General features: G+C 44.1%; 1 protein-coding gene across 5 annotated transcripts in view; it reads right to left on the bottom strand.

Moving 5' to 3' along the window:
- Positions 1–479: 479 nt before the first annotated feature.
- NCALD (neurocalcin delta) overlaps positions 480–19,341 on the bottom strand; it is a 64,609-nt gene continuing 45,747 nt past the window's right edge. For all 5 annotated transcript variants that reach the window (XM_083517461.1, XM_083517460.1, XM_083517464.1 and 2 more), the window contains exons 3-4: positions 14,303–14,408; positions 480–13,111 (exon numbers count right to left, since the gene is read on the bottom strand). In XM_083517461.1, coding sequence (XP_083373587.1) covers positions 13,014–13,111; positions 14,303–14,408 — 204 coding nt within the window. In that variant the 3' untranslated portion in view covers positions 480–13,013. The remainder of the gene's footprint in view (positions 13,112–14,302; positions 14,409–19,341) is intronic.

The following is a 19,341-nucleotide window of genomic DNA, read 5'->3' as shown; positions in this document are numbered from 1 at the left end:
GAATACTAAATCAATAAATGTTGGTGCTGACCTTTAAAGCCCTAAATGGTCTCAGTCCAGTATGCCTGAAGGAGCGTCTCCACCCCATCATTCAGCCCGCACACTGAGGTCCAGCGCCGAGGGCCTTCTGGCGGTTCCCTCACTGCAAGAAGCAAAGCTACAGGGAACCAGGCAGAGGGCCTTCTCAGTGGTGGCGCCCGCCCTGTGGAATGCCCTCCCATCAGATGTCAAGAAGATAAATAACTTCGACTTTTAGATGACATCTGAAGGCAGTTCTGTATAGGAAAGCTTCTGATGTTTGATGTTTTATTATGCTTTTACATTTGTTGGAAGCTGCCCAGAGTGATTGGGGCAACCCAGTCAGATGGATGGGGTACAATTATTTATTATTATTATTATTATTATTATTATTATTACTACTATATTCTTTGCCTGTCTCCTCCCTCCCCCAGAGAAATGCAGTGGAACTTTCCAGAAAGCCTGGCTGCAGCAAAATATTTATTAGAGGCAGTAACATTTAGGGGCTTTAGGGAGGACTTTATATTTGCAAACTTCAGGTCTCAGCCATACACTGGTTTTCATAAAGATTTGTTTGAGGTTATGTATTCATATAAGAAAACAGAATAATTATAGTCAGGTGCAATCAGTAATTCCAGTATGAAAAAGCACCATGTCACAAAACAAGTTTACAATACAAAATTATTCAAAATCTAACATTTAAAAACAATATTTGTCCAATAATACAGTAAAAAAAGTCTTAACTTCCTTCAAAACAATACTGTTCATATGTTTGGCACTGTAAAAGACATTGTCACAAATGCATCTCCCTCCTCTTTTTTTAAACCAACACACTTTGCTGCTTTTAAAATATTTATGGGCTATACTTGGCTACAATTTTCACATTTTAAAACAACAACAACAACAGACATTATGCCTGACTGTAGCATGCAGTCCACAAGGGATTCCATCCAAGTGCGGAAACAGGTGAATTAAACAACTCCCAAAAGTCTGGATCCAAACTCCCCATAGGTTGAGCATGTGAGTGCTTGGGAGGCCCCCACCTCACAGTCCCCCCCCACCAGCTGATACCTTCGCCACTCCATAATATGCATTTCCATTGAAGCAAGTCCCACTGAATAAGTGTGCATAGGATTGTAGCCTTAAAGGTGCTTCATTTTGATTTGGATCCTGCCCATTGTAAATACTGCCTCTTGTCTGACAAGGATGATGGATTAAAAATATTTAATTTAGGAACCTGGGATGATTAAAAAATAACCGTGTATGGCAACTTTACATGCCAAAAGTTAACTTGGTGATAACCGAGCAAACATCTCAGAAATGTTACACTGGGCAAAACACCCTTTTTAATGGGTTGGATTCATACTTAGTCATACTTAGAGTAGGCTTATGGTTTTCAGGGGGTCTATGATTAAGGCTGCAAGCCTAGTCTCACCTGGGAGCAAGTCCCATCGAATTCAATAGAGCTTGGTTGGGGCAGCACAGTAAGTCTGCATTCAATTCTTTAAAATATGTACTTTTTTTAACCACAGAAGTTAAGCAAGGGGGAACAAAAGCTCCAGCTCTAATCTATAGCCTTCCTAAGAATGAGGAGACCGGAAAGAGCTGAGCAAGCGATTGAGTGGCTGGTGATGGAATATTTGTGTGTGAGATCTTGTAGGTGTCCCATGAAAGGGATGGGGGCTTTGGGTACCCTGCTTATGGTTTCCCCATGCGCATCTGATTGGCCACTGTCTGATCAGGATACTGAACTACAAGGGCCTGATCCAACAGACTCCTATGTTCTTATGGGGGATGCTGTTGAATGAAGCTAGGCTTGGCGCCATTACATGAGATCCCTCAGGCAGCTGCTGAGATCCCCACCCTTGTTCCACGAACCTGCCTGCCAGTTCAAGTAGTCCACAGTGCCCTAGAGCATGCTGGCTGGGGCTGATGGGAGTTGAGGTCCAACAACACCCAAGGACCCAAGGTCAGAAAAGGCTATCCCAAAGCATTGTGGGAAATTGACAAGGGTGGCTGGTTCCCAGTCTCAGCTACTGCCACAAGGGAAACCTAGAGCCAAAGCTCCATGGCCAGGGACCTCCTCTAACTTTGAGCAAAGCAGTGGTGTCACCCTGCCATGCAAGTTAGGAGTCCATGAAAATCACCATGTTTGGGGAACAAAATGTTCTCCTGGCAGCAACCCCTGAGCAGCAAAGAGCAGGTGTGGTTTAAAAAAAACACACACAAACGCAATCAAACAGATTATTAAAAAAATTAGATTGTAACAAATCCCCATTTTAAAACAAACAAGCAAACAAACAAGGAATGCAAGTTTCCTATACAACTGAAAACAATTGCATAATTGTGCAACAACTAGCAATGAGGAGGGGAAATAATCGGTACAATAGCTTTCGCCAACTTGGGACTCTCCAGATGTTTTGGACTACAAAACCCATCAGCGCATGCGCTGGCTAGGGGTGATGGGTTTTGTAGTCCAAAACATTTGGAGGGCCTCAGGATGGCGAAGGCTGCAATATCATGAACATGCAAGTCTCAGTACTGTTTCTACAAGCCAAACACGAACACAAGAATTCAGTTTTAAGTTTCTTCCCCCTGCTTACATTTTACAACAAAGTTGCTGCTACCGACACACAGTAGGATCACACAGAAGTACTGTCTTAAAAATGCAACCAATACTGGTAAGACTGGCACAGAATCTGCATATTATATGTATAGGGAGGGAGGGGTTGGGGAGTCTCAACTGATAGGAAACTATAACAGGTACAGATCAAAGTCATTCTCTGAACAATAAATACAAGTGCATTTGTCAGTATATAAGAAAAAAAAAGTTTGTTCCTTCCACACACAGAACTCTAGAAAAGGACGCATAAAACAGTGGCCATGCTTGGGAACACAGAATTTACTACCATTCACCAAATCTGCTCTATTCTTTGACTGACTATACCGTGCTTGTTCTACAGGTTGGCTTTAACCCATCATGCTGAACATTTAAAAACGACATATACTTCAACCTGACCCAAGAAGGGAGACACACCAACAGAAGCAATGTCCACAGGTGGTTTTCCAGGCCTTGCTAGCTCTGGAACCATGCTATGCAGATGGGGTATATTGATGAGCAAATGGATGCATGGCTAATTTGCAACATGCAAATTGAGGCATGGCAGATGCACATTCAAATTTCAGGCGTGAGATGCAGTCCCCCATTTGCATTGCCCTTGTGCCCCGATCCAGATCAGGTGACCCAAGTCACGACTAATTTGTTCCCTTCAGTGAAACTTAATCCCGATCAGGTGTCTCTGGGTTGAGGCCAGCGTGGGTCTAAGTGCATGTTTCTGTCGTCACTGTAATGGAAATCTGGTAACCTGTGAAGCAGCCTGACTTCTATACTGAGTTTGTTCCCAAGTCTGCCTGGTGCAGCTCTGTGATTTTGTGGTTTGTGTTCATAAAACATGAGAATGGAGGAAGTGTACGGCCCCACAATAAAAATGACATCCCTACTACCTAGCTCGGCACCAGCAATTCCAAAAGGCTTTAATAAAATGCTACAGAGAAAACTGGAAGTCTATTCACCATCAGCGTTATAGATTTAATAATTGTTTAAAGAATGCTAAATGCCTTCGTAGTGTGCCTGTGTGTGGACATGCCTGTGTGCGCATGCATGTGTCAAAGCTACTAAAGACTTGACCTGAAAGTGCTTGTTCTCACTGGACTGGCACGGAAGGAAGGAAGGAAGGAAGGAAGGAAGGAAGGAAGGAAGGGGGGAGAGGAAATACTATTACAACTCCTCAGCCTTTGTCACCACCACAGCCAATTTATCTAAGCAAAGAGCTATGGATCAAGAGCCAACTGTGTCTCTGATGGCACATCAGCTAGGATGATTTATTAGTCAATTAACCATGGGTCTGCACAAGGCCTAGGTGTCTGTAATACAGCCGCCTGCGCTCCAAAATGTTCATCTGATGGCTTGCCTTTAGGCTGCATAAGAAAAAAGGAGGCACAACGGGAAAGTCAGTAGGCACCCGCAATTTATTCCCACTGGATTCTCAGCAGCTATCTCTTTTATTGGAACAAGGTCAGAGTGAGTATGCAAGCTTTCAAGTTAGACAGGGCTCTTTGTCGGTCTTGGAAACAACCCAGTAGCTGCTAAAATGCTTTCTCCAGCTCTTCACCAGTGTGACAAGAGATGGAACCAAATGCAGTCTGATGCTTCCCCCTTTGGAACTGCTGATAGGTGCTACTGCTACCTTGGGTGATGGGTTGAACCAAGGCAGGTGAGTGCTACACCATGACACACAGACTTCCTCATCTAACAAGGTATATATGTGCCTTTCTGTACTGGGGCCATGAACTCTTAAAAAAGCAGGAATTGGGATCTTCATATAGTCTGTAGATTTTCACATGAGAACGAGGGGGAGAAGCAAAAGTGAGAGAATGGTTTGGATCCCACGACGCTAGCAGAAACCACTTTTTATGCAAGCAGTATGCATCCATTTTCCCTTCCTGCTATAGTCCCCCCCCATGCCACATCCCATGGCATTCCAGAGGGTCACCCACCTCAAAAGTAGCTGTGGGGGGGCATGCAACAGGAAGGAGAAGTGTCACTCCACGATTCTAGGGATTTTTTTTGCTGCAAGGAAGGCATGACTTGCAGGGTGCTTCCATATGGGGACTTAATTTGCAAGCTGATCATTGGGCTATTGCAAATTGTTGCCATTGACAACAGTCCCCCCCCAATGGAAAGGAGTCCTGATCCCACTATAAACCTCCATCTAGAAACAGCATTGACTTTAAATCAACTTTTTTTTGCCACATCTGGTCAGGTGACAAGCAGGTTCTGTCTCCATCCATTGAGGAACATTTTGGAACTCGAACGCTGTAAGCCCAGAAGTAAATGTTTCGGTTTTCGAATGTACCTCAGAAGTCGAACATGAAACACAGCTTCCATATTGAGTTTTCCATATTGAGGCTTCCGTATTGAGTTCTTGGTTTGTGAACGTTTCGGAACTCGAACGGTCTTCCAGAATGGATTACGTTCAAAAACCGAAGTACCACTGTAATTGTGTATAGGCTTGGGCTGCAAGACGTGTGTAGAAAACGCTACCTATTTATGTTCTGTGCAGCTGCTTCTGGCCTTCCGCCTTTGGCCTGTTTTCACATATGAATATCAAAATCGACTCTATTCTGGTTTTGACATACCAGAGAAGGAACCACATGCCATGTCCCTAAAGTGGGCAACAAGGCTCTGAGCCAAAAGGATCTCTGAGTGTTGCAGAAAATGGGTGAGCACAGCTGCTTAGACGAAAAGCAACATTTTGAGATGACATCTGCTTGCCTTTTAAAAGCAACGCCTTGTGGCCATGGCCTTTTGTGATTTCAACTAAAGGTCTATTAGCTTTACTTTGTATCTTCCAAGTCTGCACTGATGGCCTAGGGTTGAAACTAATAATTGTATGATTCTTGATGATGGACAGACAAATCTGTTAATTTTAGTTTCTCTTAGTTTCTCATTTTCCCAGTCTCAAGTGCAGCTCTCCACATTTCCACAACATTTCACAATTCCCACCCCCCAAAAGAGTCCTCATGAAATATTTGCCAGCATTTTAATGTGAATTTCTCCTAATACACACATTTCTGTATGCAGTTTAGTCAAATATACACATTCCTCTATGTCATTTTCACTAATATATGCATTTTAATGCACATTTCCCCCTAATATACACATCTTTTGTATTTGGCTGGGGAACTGCAATGCAAAATTCAAAGGAGTGCAAATCTTGAAGGACGGCTGTGTGTCAGTTTGTGCGTTGTTTCAGGAAGTGCAAATTACACAGGCCTGTGTTTAAATGAGAACCGAACTGAATTTCCCCCCAGCTCAAGTCTTAAGCCTCCTTACAAACAGAGCTTTTTCTCCATGCTCCAGCAATGATAGGGGTTTAAAACACATCATGACAGGGTTATGCTTCATGTTTTGAAAATTCCATCAGTGAAGATGTGGCTGGATCCCACCCTAAAGCATTTATGGGAGTTACAATAGGATGGAAGTAATTTAGACTTTGAGAGCTAACTTTGCCACCTTTGGAAAAGAGTGTGTGCTCCAAACACAACAGGCAATTGGATCAATTTGACGGTTGCCAACCTGGTGCCAGGGTGCCCACAATTACCTCCTATGCCAGCTGTGAAGAACCTCAGTAATTATCCCCTCAAAAATCCACACTGCATGGCAGACTATATGCTCTTGCTGTTCAATTCCTCTTTGCCCTGGTTTGGTTTCTCCCATACTGAACATGCTTCCTTCAACATGACATTTCATTCCCACCCTTCCTTCAGAACAGAGCAAAGAACTTCCTCTCTGTGAGCAAGCATGGAAGTAGGTGGCTGGTGTAAATGCTTTTTCTCATTGAGGGGAAACATGCCCACACCATTTGTGTTCCTCTCCCCTCCCCACTGTTCTGGCAGCCATTTTGTGTTATGCCGCACACCACAGCAGCCATTTTGTGATGGCACTCGCAGCACATTTTCAAACAAGTTACTTACTTGGCTTCCCAATGCAGAAGTCACTGCTGGCAACCAAGAAGGAGAGGGGCAAGGGGTAGCCTCAGGAGTGACAGATCGGCTCTGCCACATTGCCCACATGGACCTTCCTGCCGCCTCACCTCTTAGTTAGCAGCAGCGACCTCTGCATTGGGAAGCCAGGAAAGAAACACTGCCTTATTCCTGCTGATGAATGATAGCAGGAGGATGTGTGGCATTTTGAAAAAAACGACCATAGGCTCTCCATCAGAAACCTCCACCACAAATTTTGTAGCTCTGCTGTAGCAGCCGCCTCATCTAGTTGAATTACTATGTGTGTCAAAATCCTGTTTTCCAACAGGTGGCAGAAGAACTTGCCACGTGACAAACACTGTTTGCAAGGTGGCTTCCTAGCTAGGAGGTTGGATGCAACTTCAAGATGGGCTTTTAGTCTAATTTGGAACTATGAAATTAACAAAAGAGACTCTCGGTTTTGTAACCCCAGTACAAACATGTGTATGGTGGGATCAATCAACTGCCACTCTGGTGGAATTGACAAAACACATGGGAAGACACTGGCGGAAGGTTCAGAGGTGATCACTCTCTGTATACGAAGCAATATGCCAAACCCAGGACTCTGCAGTCGGGAACATCTCTCAAGATTTTATCAAACAGGATGGGCCAAACTCTTACTATTTCATAATAGTCGTACAAGTTTTCAAGACATAAAAATAATGAAGAGTGTGTTTCTGGCCCTACGTTATATGAAATGGCTATCTATGCTCAAGTCAAACCCTGTGGTACCATCCAAGTAACGGTTGCCTAATAGGTTACCATTGCTGCATGCAAGCTATGCGAGGCAGTGGGAATTTCAGAGAATTTCCCAGCGACTGCAGTAACGGCTACAAACAAAAAACAAAAAAACGTAACTGCAATGATATCTATACATATATACGCTAATGCCTTGCTTATTGCTCCATGCAAACTATTCCTTTAGAATTATACCAGTGTCAATTTGTGTGTGGCCACTAAAAATGACTTTACAAGCCAGTTAGCTATTGGAAGCAATGACATGTGCTTCATGACACGTCTGGGGGCTCACTCAGACTTCTGTTCGTGCCACAATTTCTAGGCACAGGGCAGTGGCTGGGCTCTGAGCAGTTTTGCTTTTTTGTCTCACTGCTTTCCCTCCATTTACTGCTGAATCGGAAGCACTGTCAATCTGTCTAAAACCCAATTTACCTTTGTTTCGATTCAGGGGAAAACAGTGGGTCTTCCCAGGGAAAATGGCGGGACCAAAGAAAAACCACTTGGATCCATGCCTTCCCTGCAGTAGCAGAGGGGGGCATGTGGAGAAGAACCCTAACGTGGCCAAGGGAGTGAAAGCAAAAGAGCACAACAGAACAGAAATAGAGGAAATGCAGGGCAAATTCTGTATTGTATTGAATCAACATAGGACATAGTATTTTACACTGAAATACAGGATGATCCTGTGTTACACAGGACAGGTGGCAACCCTATTCTGGAGTCACATGGCCACAAGCTGCTGGCAAAAGAATAATTTGGAACCAGCAAGGCAGAGGGTTGTATCATGCGGATGTATCTGTGATGGGTATTTGGGGAATGTCTCCTAGCTATACCATTGAATAATTTTGACACGACCCCTTAGGTTAGGGGCACAGCAGTTGCCTTAGTTTAGTATGACTTGACTATCACCTTGTTAGTTATTTCTAGACAGGAATTGTCAGGAGAAGCCTTGTTTTGGCTCTGATAAACAGCCAGTAGGCAGCTTGGATGGCAGAGAAGAACACATTGCACTGGGACATCTCTTCGGGGATTTGGTTGATTTGGGAGTGGTTCTGCTACCCACATGGTACAAAGGATCACTGCCAGTCTCACTAAACATCTAGTCAACAATAGTTGCTGCTTATACTCCAGGTTAGACCATGTAATGTTAGCAGCAGCAGAACTAACCTTGCTTTGCATTAAGGCTCAGCTGCGCTCTTGTCTCCACAAGGTCACTTTTGACAAATCCCAGGAAGCCCTTTCTCCTCCTCCTCTCAGTGCACATGGCTAGTTCTATAGATATATAGCCTCAATAAGTGACAAACTATCTCAAAAGTCTGCCAGATTGGCATATGGGGAGGGGGAAAATGAAAGGCAGGTGCCCTGTTTTAGATCACATTGGACTATTCCTCAGGAGCACCTCTTATCGGACCAGTTCACTGGCCTTTGTTATCACATCAATGAAATGGACCCATGGATTAGGTTTGCAAGTCAGAAGAAAAAAAAAAAATCCCTCACTTAAGAAGGTAGGCAATGCCCACTTTGCTTTTGTTAATAACATAGCTGTGGTTCTCTTGCAAGGTATCCTGTGGCCACAACAAATGTTCCTAAAACTCACTGCTTTCGTTTCTGCTGGGAATCTCTCCTCCACTGTGACGTGAAATGGCGCCCCTGTGACCCAAGTGGTGCAGAGTTTGGGGTTCTGGTTTTCCTAGCTAAGCAACTGTGAGAGTCTGAAGGGAGAGGAGCCATTGCCAGCTTACACCCCCATTGTGCATACAGTTCTCAAAGGAGACCCCCATCAGCCTGCAGACAGCACTCTGCTAGCTCCCCCATCATACCTGGAGATGCACCCCCCCTGGCATTCTTCCCTCTAGGTGCCAGAGCAAAAGATGCAGCCCTTGCAGATGCAAGCGCTTCCATGTAGCACCCGTGGAGCCCTGTGGATGTTCCCATAAACAAGCAGCTCTATTCCCTTACCCTGCATCAGAACAGCTGGCCAGATGGCTCCGGGCTTGAGGCTTGATGGATCTATTTCATTTTTACTGGAACTTGGGAGGTCCATCCGCTGGCACAAAATGGAGCGTTGGCTAGGCTTCTGTATGGTTTGGGTTAAGGGCCAGGGACTGATCTCACAGCCCTTTCACACACAGAGGGATTTCACAGCTGCCTTCTCTTTAAGCTTCATTCATCAAAACAGCCTAATTTCAGGTGGGGCTGCAGGAGAGGGTCATGCTGGCCTTTGCTATCGTTAAACAAACCGTTGGCAGAAAAGAAACACTTGCCAATCTCCTGCAAATCACCCCAAGATCAACTGACAGTTCCTGATCTACCTTCTGCCAACCTCCATTCTGGTGCAACGTAGATGCTGATGGAGTGGCAACTCCCCTCATCCCTGACCACTGGCCATGCTGGCTGGGATGATTAGAAGTTGGAATCTAACAAAAAATGGGGCGGAGGGCACAGGTTCCTCCAACCCTTTTCCAAAGCAGCTGGGAGGTTTCCATATTCTTGTTTGTGAGTTTAAATTGTGCTTATTCTTTTGTTTCTGCTTTTCCCCATCTAACTATCTGAGGTCTAAAGAAGAAGAAGAGGAAAAACAAAATAATCAATTGCCTTCAGGCAAAAGAAAGCAAAAAAAGAGATAAAAGTCCAACATCTTTCTCCTATAGTTTTTTTTATATTTTAAAAAAATATTTTAATATATATTTAAGTATATATAAATATATCACAAATGGTACCATTTCCATGTTTCAGTACAGACCATGGTGGTGTACTGATGCATGAATCCTACAATTTAATATCTGAACAGTATGGGATGCTAGCGTTTTCCCATGGTCCCGGGTGTGCCCTGCCTAAAAAAACCAACCAACCCAGGATATAGATAAGTTTTGAGGCTGATTCACACAGCCACTTCTGAGGTGTGATTCAGATGGTGTTGTGAAAGTGCAACCACATGGCGAGATCACGTGAAAACCAGAAACCAAAACAAACCTAGCCATTTCACAAGACCACTTTACAATGTGGACACCCAGGGAGAAAGGGACACCTGGTTGGTGAGTTTTCTCTCCTCTGCAACTGTGAAACCAAACCGCACCCAAATCAATATGCTTCCCTCCGTGTCAGCTGCTCAAATTGTGCTGTGATTTTGAGTGCTCAAGCTGAAGTGACTCCTCCACTGCTTTTCTTCCACACGCAAGTTTGTGGGGGGTTTTCCTGCTGCTTCTTCAGGACAGAACCACGTTACAAATCAAACACCAGGTTCCCAGTACTGAGTTTATCTCTGATGCAGGCGCAGGGCATTTGCAGGAGGGAAGTGGTGTGCGGGTGGGGGTGGGGAATTTAACCCTGCTGATTCTCCTCTGCAAATGCTGCCCTATTGATCCCACTGTTCTTCTGCCAATCTGGTTCCAAGACCAGAAGAAGGCATGGGGAAATGGAACAGCGGAACAGCCTGCCTCAGTAGGCAACAAGCTCTTCTTTGCTAGAGGTATTGATGCAGAGACTGGGTGAACATCTGGCAGAGATGATGAGCTGCATTCTGCTCTGCAGAAGCAGGGAGTTGGACAATATGACCTCCAAGGTGCCTCCTGACGCTATGATTTCTACGACCTAGGAGGAGCGTTTGTAGGGGAGAATTGGCAAGTGCAAGGGGAGTTAAGCTATTCTCCCCCTAGAAACTGCATCCTGCCTTCCCAAAGGTTGGCAGGCATGTGTTTAGGAAACACATGTTTGCTGGCATATCACCTGACTCTTGTCAACTTTCTTCTGTCTATAAGAAGGAAGAGGAAAAGGACACCTTCTCCAAGATTTCTCTTGTCTTCCAACCACCAAATCCTGCCATTTCCTTGTTGCTCTCTTCCCTGAGTTGTAGGTGCTTCTTCTTTATCATCAGCCCACCAAAACTTTCACTTTCCCCCAAAGGTTGGATTTCCTCAATTCAAGTTTCCCACATACACAAGTTGCCTTCCCTGATCCCAAATGGTAACCAACAACCAGCATCACAACTGCTGTGTGGCATTTTCTTCTGCCCTCTCTCCAAATGCATGTCCTCCTTTTAAGAAGAAATGCAGTCGCATCACCCAGAGAAGGCAGCTGAACAACCTTTCTTCTCTCTCCCCCACCCACCGCACCTTCATCTTACAGAAGCATTCAGAGCTTCCCAGCGCTGTGAAGGCATCACCAATAGGCAAGGTGCGCTGTCCTTTGTGTGTGTAGCACTGGTGTCTATCGTTTCCTCCCCTGCCTTCTCCTCTAACTCGCACCTTGGCTGCTAAAAGGAATTGTCCATGGGTTAAATCTACACCCAATGTATCAAGTGGTCCCCCTGATTGTGTTTATTGAGGCTGAATGATTAGAACAGCAAATTTCACACCTGCCAGGCACACATTACTTGGGATTTGTGCACAGAACTCATTTGGCTGCTGTACTAGGAACTAAGGTCTGCGTTTAACTCTAGAAACCTTCATGCTTACCTCTAAGCAGTGACCACAGGTAATTTTATTAGAGATAAGCAGGGACCTTACAGAGGTTTGTTGCAGCAGCCCACCTCTAGCATAACATGGAGACAGACGGTGGCATTCAACTACGCTTTACTCGGGGTAGACCCATGGAAAGGAATGAACATTAGTCATGTTAGGTGACCAAGATGATCAAGGGCCTAGAAACCAAGCCTTGTGAAGAATAGTTAAGCCTGGAGAAAAGGAGGCGATACGATAGCCATCTTCAAATATCTGAAGGGGATCACATGGAAGTTGGAAGCTTGTTTTCTCCTGCTCCAGGGGGCAAGACCCGAACCAATCAATTTGGGTCGGGACAAGAAAGGAGATTCTGACTAAACATTAGGAAGACCTTTTAGACGGCAAGAGCTATTTGATGTTGGTGTGGACCCCTTCGGAAGGTGGTGGACTCTCCCTTCCCTGGAGGTTTTTAAGCAGAAGTTTGAGGGGCATCTCTGAGGGATGCTTTAGTTGTGATTCCTGCATTGCGGGGGCTTGGACTAGATGACCCTCGGGGTCTCTTCCAACTCTACAATTCTATGAATCTCAGTGGGTCCATTCTGATTAAAACTTAGCTGAATGCCACGTTAAATTACTTGGTCTGACTGTGATCCAAACCCTGCTACTAGCATCACTGGTGCACACATGGAGCTCTGAAAGAGGCTTCTTCATTTGCTGCAATGCCAGAGAATGTTCTTCGGCATTCCCCAGCACTGAAGGGAACACGGTAGACGTTTCTTGAGCACTACTCCATGTACGTCTCAGAACCCTACATATTTCTGGCAAAGGGCTCTCATCCCTTCCACATTTCTCTTTTTTTTAGCTTGGAATTGATGGACAAATCAAAACTTAAGGCTTCAATCCTAAGCATGCTTGGAAGGAAGTCCTGTTCAAACCCAGTGGGATTTGCTCCCAGGCAAACTGATTGAGGACCAGGCCGCGCAGATTGTGACAACCATTTGAAAACTGACATAGTTGTGCGGGCAGCTCTCTCTGTATGCATTTGGGAGAGTGTTTTCCTAGCACAACTTCTACCTGATCGGCCACAACAAAAGCGAAAGGTGCCACAAAAGAAGGCATAGTTGGCCAGACAGAGGCAATGCCACCATGAATGTTGTTTTGGCAAAAAGAGAGAGAGAGAGAAAAGAAACAAAACAAAAAAAACCCCAGAGACATGAAATAATCCAAGCAACTGTTTTAGAACTGCCCAGCGCTGCTGGGGTCACACTGAAGGAGACGGACGATGGATGGGTCACTCTTGGCTCCTCGAATAAACTCTTCCAGAGAAAGTTTTCCTAGAAAATAAATAGAGATGCTGTTTTGGAATTCTATAGTGGACAAAGCATCTTAAGAGCCGCTTCACACACAACATTCATTCCTGCACGTTTCGGAAAAGACTGAAGACGCTGCTATAGGTAAATGCACATGGGATGACTCCCATGCATATGAAACCTTCTCGTTCACAAAACGCACTGTTTCTTTTTTGTTGAAACAGTTCTGATTGCGCAATTCTCACAGGCTGCAACTCAGCAAACCTAATAGTGGCTTGTGAGCCTGTTGTTGAACGCAAAGATTTATCCCACCACTAAACCAATGAGCACTATCACCTGTAACCCAGTTCCAAAAGCCTTTCTGAAACTGATCTGCTGCATTAGGAATTATCTACAATACAGAAGAAAAATAATATTTTGAGTCAGCCAAGGCATGATAAAAACTCTTACACCAGGACTTACTTTCTTTCTTTCTTTCTTTCTTTCTTTCTTTCTTTCTTTCTTTCTTTCTTTCTTCCTTCCTTCCTTCCTTCCTTCCTTCCTTCCTTCCTTCCTTCCTTCCTCCCTCCCTCCCTCCCTCCCTCCCTCCCTCCCTCCCTCCCCCCTCCCCCAAGGACACCTACACTTTGCAAAGACTTTTAATGTATTTCTGACTTCAGATCTCAACATCACCAGCGTTGTAAGATAAATATGTGGGCACCAGTCACTTTCCCAGAGTTTAGTAAAATGTGGTTCAGCTCTGAGTGACAGTCGACTTGGGATGCATTGGAGGAAGAAGGAAAAAACATTTAGAGTGGTTTCCTAGCACCTGACCTGGGAGCAGATCCAGGGTTCGAAGGACCAGGAAGGAGGCTTCTAGCACAATAACTCCCAAGACAGCCTCCTGTTGTGCCATCAGAGCCCTGATTTGTGACCTGTGCTTCCTGCAGGCTTCTATTCAGCTGTGATTGCTTCCATAAATTATGGGCCAAACTGCTAGCCTGCAAAAGCTACCCAAAAAAGCATAGTTTGACCTTCTACGGCTTTCTCATAATAGTGTAAGCAGTCAGCACTGCACAGATCCTTGAGAGCCCAGTTGCTACATACATATCAGGGGCCTCATTAGCATGAACTTCCTTCTGTTTATTCAGTCACTCCAGTTGTTTGACAGGTGTTTGAGAGACCAGAACAAGCAGAGGCCAGCAAGCTAAAGAGAGAGCACAGAAAGATATTTACCGTCCCGGTTGGTGTCCATCTGGCGGAAGATTTTCTCTGTTCTTTTCTCGGGTGTCGATTCGTCTTCTGGCATCTTCATAACCGAAGAAACCATCTTGTAGATCGCCTAAGAAGCGGGACACAAAGTAGTGATGATCACTGTTGTGATTCCAGAGACTACTCTAGGATGTGGGGGGGGTCCTTGCCCCCATTCCTTTATGCTGGCTCCCAACTGCCTGTTCTTTTCCCATTTATTTATTCATCATTACATTGCTCCCAGGGCAGCAAGCCCCTGGCCTCTCCTCAATCTAATTTGCTCAAAGGCATCTATGAGTACCAATTAGCATATGCAAATTTTATGCCTGTTTGTGTCAAGGGTCAGCATCTCAAACCGCCTAAGTGCCTAGCAATGTCCCTCCTCTTGGGTGGCTCACAGGCAAGGGTGGGACAAAGTTTCTCTCAGTTCCTGATTTTTCCGATCTTAAATTCAGCCCTCCACATTTCCACATCAGTTTGTGCTGTGCTTTAAAAAAAAAAGTTGTCATGAAAATGGATCAGCCTTTGAAGACCTCTTGAGAATTTCAATAAGTCCAGAAAGCTGCTACTTGGAACCGGCCGAATGGAAACTCTGAAGTTTTGTTCAAGCAAGATTCTCCAAATTAGCCTGAAGTTCTCATTTATGCAAAATTTAATCCAAAATAGCTTTGCCTCAATAAAATATTGTCTTCATCAAACGACAGAATGTCACTGCTCCAGACTACCTTATTAAATCATATTTTCTGGAAGATGCAGAACAGCAAGTTAAGTGACATGACGGAAGACAATGTTAATCAGGGGCTGTTGGTGCAGCACTGGGGAACAAGCGCAGGGCAATGCAATGCATGTTTACTCAGAAGCAGGTCCTATTGAGTTCAATGGGGCTTACTCCCAAATAAAAGTGCATAGGATTGCAAGCCTTAATTCCCACCAAGCTCACAACTACCCCAGATTTCTAGCTCTTTTACTTCTGCTTACCAACCCAGTACACCTTCCAGCCCTGTTATACTTTAAACAGAGAGGACCAATATGTGCGCAGAAAGGCATTTATCAGTTTAATGGAATATTAATACTTGGTTAATATAATCAAGTATTTCTCCCTTGCCTCCATCAGCAGCTGGCATTGTAACAACAGTTTTCCTTCAGTCACCCCAAAGTTATGAAAACTAGTGTGGGATGAGCAAATGAAATATTGGCATTCATTACCAGAAGCCAGGTGCAGAAACAACGGACATATTCTGCAATTAAAATTATCATTATTTGTTGGAGGGAACAGCATTTATATAGTTAAGGATTTGTTCTATCCTGCCATTAAATTAATATTTTCAAGGCAGCTTACAAAATATGTTAATTAAAAGCAACCATAAAATAAAGAAAACCTTATCTGATTTGTGTGGGTTTTTTTAATCATTTTATTTAAAAAAAAAATCATTTTGATGAAGACTCCTAAGCATGTTAAAATTGTACCAGCTTGAACAACTGCTATCCCTTACAGATTCCAGAGGCTCTGATGACTACACAGAGCTCCCCAACCCATGAGGAGTTCTGTTCTTTTCCATTAAGGAACAAGGAAGATCCACTGGGATGAGTGTTAAGTTGTGGGTGAACATATCAGACGGCACAGCGATTCTTCAAACAGCTCTTGTTTATTCACAGGCCAGAACAGAACTGAACTGAAGGGTTCAGCCAGCCTGCTTATATAGAGCTCCCGTACAACGTAACTGTAACAACTTTCTGTAACTATCCAATCACTGAACGTCACTTTCGATCCCTTATTTGCATATGTGGACCTGAACTATCTACAGAATTCCCCTGCTGGCCCAGGGTGAGAACTTCAATACATAACAATGAGCAACTTTGGATGCAACTGATCTCTGATACAATGGGCTGGATCCTACCTCAGCTGGTGTTAAGTCTCCAACCCTGGCTCAGCCAAAAATACCTCTGTGTACCTTGCTTATCCCAGCTCAGCTGGGGCTCAGCTGGCTGAGCCAAGGCCAATGTAAGTTTTCCCCAAAGAATCGTAGAACACTATTTTAAAGGCTTGTTTCCCCTCTGCCACGCTTAAGCATAGCAGAAGCAGAAGCAGTAGAGACACCACTAAGCAGTGTTTGGGACTGGTGTAACTTTATACTGGCTTAACTTACAATGGCTTGTTTTAGGCCAGCTTCTTATGCATAGGATTGCCCCTTAAATCCGCTGTACTATCCTTTAAATCTACTGTAAAATGTGGTCTACCGTGCCTTTTCAGGAGCACATATCTATCTATCTGTCGGTCGATCTATTGGATTTATACACTGCCCTTCATCAAAAGATCTCAGGCCAGTTCACAAGATAAAAACAGGAGATAAAAGCACAAATAAATAGTTAAAACAGGAACAAACCAACAAAAATAAACCCACCTCCTACAAATGCATTTAAATGATATTATGTATTGAAGTTCTCACCCTGGCCACCAGGGGTATTGTGTATATAATTTTCACTCAGGTCCATGTAAGTTAATTTAGGCAGGAAAGCCTATAAAAGCAGGCCGGCTGAACTGTTCAGTTCAGTTCAGTTCCAGCTTACTATAAAGAACCACTTGGAGAAATCTCTGTGTCGACTGCTATGTCCACCCACAACTTAATAAAGGAGGCACACCAAAAGGGCCTCAGATGATGAACACAGAGTCCCAGTGTGTTTATATGGGGAGAAGCAGACATTGAGGTCCTGCGGTCCTGAACTGTTTTAAGTTTCTTCCCATTGCACACATACATTCTTTATTACGGCCCGAAACCCACAAAAACAGTTTCAAAAGCAGAATGCAGCAGAGATACAGGGGGGGGGGGGGAGATTCCAAGGCAGTCACTATGTTTTATCCAGAGGATGTTGATTTCTATTTCCCTTTGCAACTTATCAGGGTGGCCAATCTGAAGGCATCCTTTAGCTGAAGGGCTCTTCTGTCCAGTCTTCCCCACCATGGCAAGAGGTATTGCATTTCTATCTAAATTATAGCACTCTTTTCTAAATTGGCACACACAAACATATGCATATTTCATAAATCGTGACCCTGCAACCTATGACTGCTATGCAAACTTACCCAAATAGGCAAACTTGCTCCAGAGAGTTTAGAGCAATGTGGAGCAGGTGAAAGATTGGTGAGTGCTACCTGCTGGGCAGGAGCAGATGCTCTGCTCCAGTGCTGCTCTAGCTCCTGCCATTACCTTGGGAAAATTTAAACCCAGAATGGCACAGACTGTCAAAAGTAATGAAACTCAAGACAAACTCCGTTGTGTGCATGAGAACAAGCTAGAGAGGCTTGCTATCTACGGCGGATGAGCTGCTCAGCAGTCTTCACTCCGAATGGGTTCAGGATACAGTGGTACCTCGGGTTAAGAACTTAATTCGTTCTGGAGGTCCGTTCTTAACCTGAAACTGTTCTTAACCTGAAGCACCAGTTTAGCTAATGAGGCCTCCCACTGCCGCCACGCTGCCAGAGCACAATTTCTGTTCTCATCCTGAAGCAAAGTTCTTAAGCCAAGGTACTATTTCTGGGTTAGCGGAGTCTGTAACCTGAAGCATCTGTAACCCGAGGTACCACTATTCTGGATAGAATCAGCTACATAAGAATGTTAGAAAGATCCCCGCTGGATCCGACTAACACCTATCTAGTTCAGCATCCTGTGGATTCTGAAATGGACCACTGATGCAACCTGGGTCATGGTGCACCTGGATGAGATCGGGTGAATCCACTTTGGAATCTGAGCAGAGTAGATTCCTCCTCCCCTTCTACATACAGCTCAGGGTTCCAGGCACACCCAGGAACACACCAGTATAAACAGCCATCCATTGGCTCTCACACTTTGATAGGGTAGCAAGAGTTTTATGGCTGCTTTCCACTATAGTTTTTTCTGATTAAACTCCCATTTGGAAACAAGAACGACAACATATTTTTCTAACTAAGGGTAACACAGCTTTCTCTGAATCAGATGAAGTGTATTTTATTTATTTTTCAAATCAATAAGCTGCTCCACAGCCTGAGGCCATCAAAGCAGTCAAAAATAAAGGATCATGATAAAAAAAGATAAAGATAAAATACAAAAAAAATACACTTTCTAAACTCAAGAAAATCATTTCTACAGATGTGCAATTAATATTCCATCAACAACTAAGGATTGGGGGAAGGGAAATTACTTAAAGTGCACACAAATATTCCTTTAATAGTGCAAATTATATTAGAGGAAATTGCTTGCAATGATTGAGAACGAAGGAGAAACACACACACACAATGCATATAAATTTTGCACATGGTCTTTCAAAATAAAAATTAGGAAACTAATGTGGAAATGGGGAGAGCTGAATTTAAGATTGAGAAAATGAGAAGTGGATAGAAACCAAAATGGACAGATTTGTCCATCCCTATTCATGAAACAGACAAGAGATCTGTCCTGCGGTCACAGAGATAGGAATTCTAGCTGACAAAGAGACTTACAATTTATTAGCTTGATATGTTGAACCAGAGGAAAGAAGCTGTTAGGTAAGACACAGCTTATTCCAAGAGTCTATTTGCAGTGACAGGTACAACTCCAGGGAGGTGCATATCCAAAGATCTAGGCAGGTCTGGGTGTTTTACTTTTCAGGTATGGGGAAACCTGTGGTCATCCAGACTGCTGGACTTCAGATCCCATCATCCCTAAACAATGGTCATACTGGCTACAATTGAAGGGAGTTGGGAGCTCAACGCTCTCTGGCGGGCCACGGGTTCTCCAGCCCTGCAGTAGTTAAAGATGAGCAATGACAAACCTAGACAGCATCTTAAAAAGTAGAGACATCACCTTGCCAACAAAGGTCTGTATAGTAAAAGCTATGGTTTTCCCAGTAGTGATGTATGGAAGTGAGAGCTGGACCATAAAGAAGGCTGATCGCCAAAGAATTGATGCTTTTGAATTATGGTGCTGGAGGAGACTCTTGAGAGTCCCATGGACTGCAAGAAGATCAAACCTATCCATTCTGAAGGAAATCAGCCCTGAGTGCTCACTGGAAGG

Source organism: Podarcis liolepis, assembly GCF_965112155.1.
Source record: "Podarcis liolepis genome assembly, chromosome: 8".
Taxonomy (NCBI): domain Eukaryota; kingdom Metazoa; phylum Chordata; class Lepidosauria; order Squamata; family Lacertidae; genus Podarcis; species Podarcis liolepis.
This window is presented reverse-complemented; position numbering and strand designations above follow the sequence as displayed.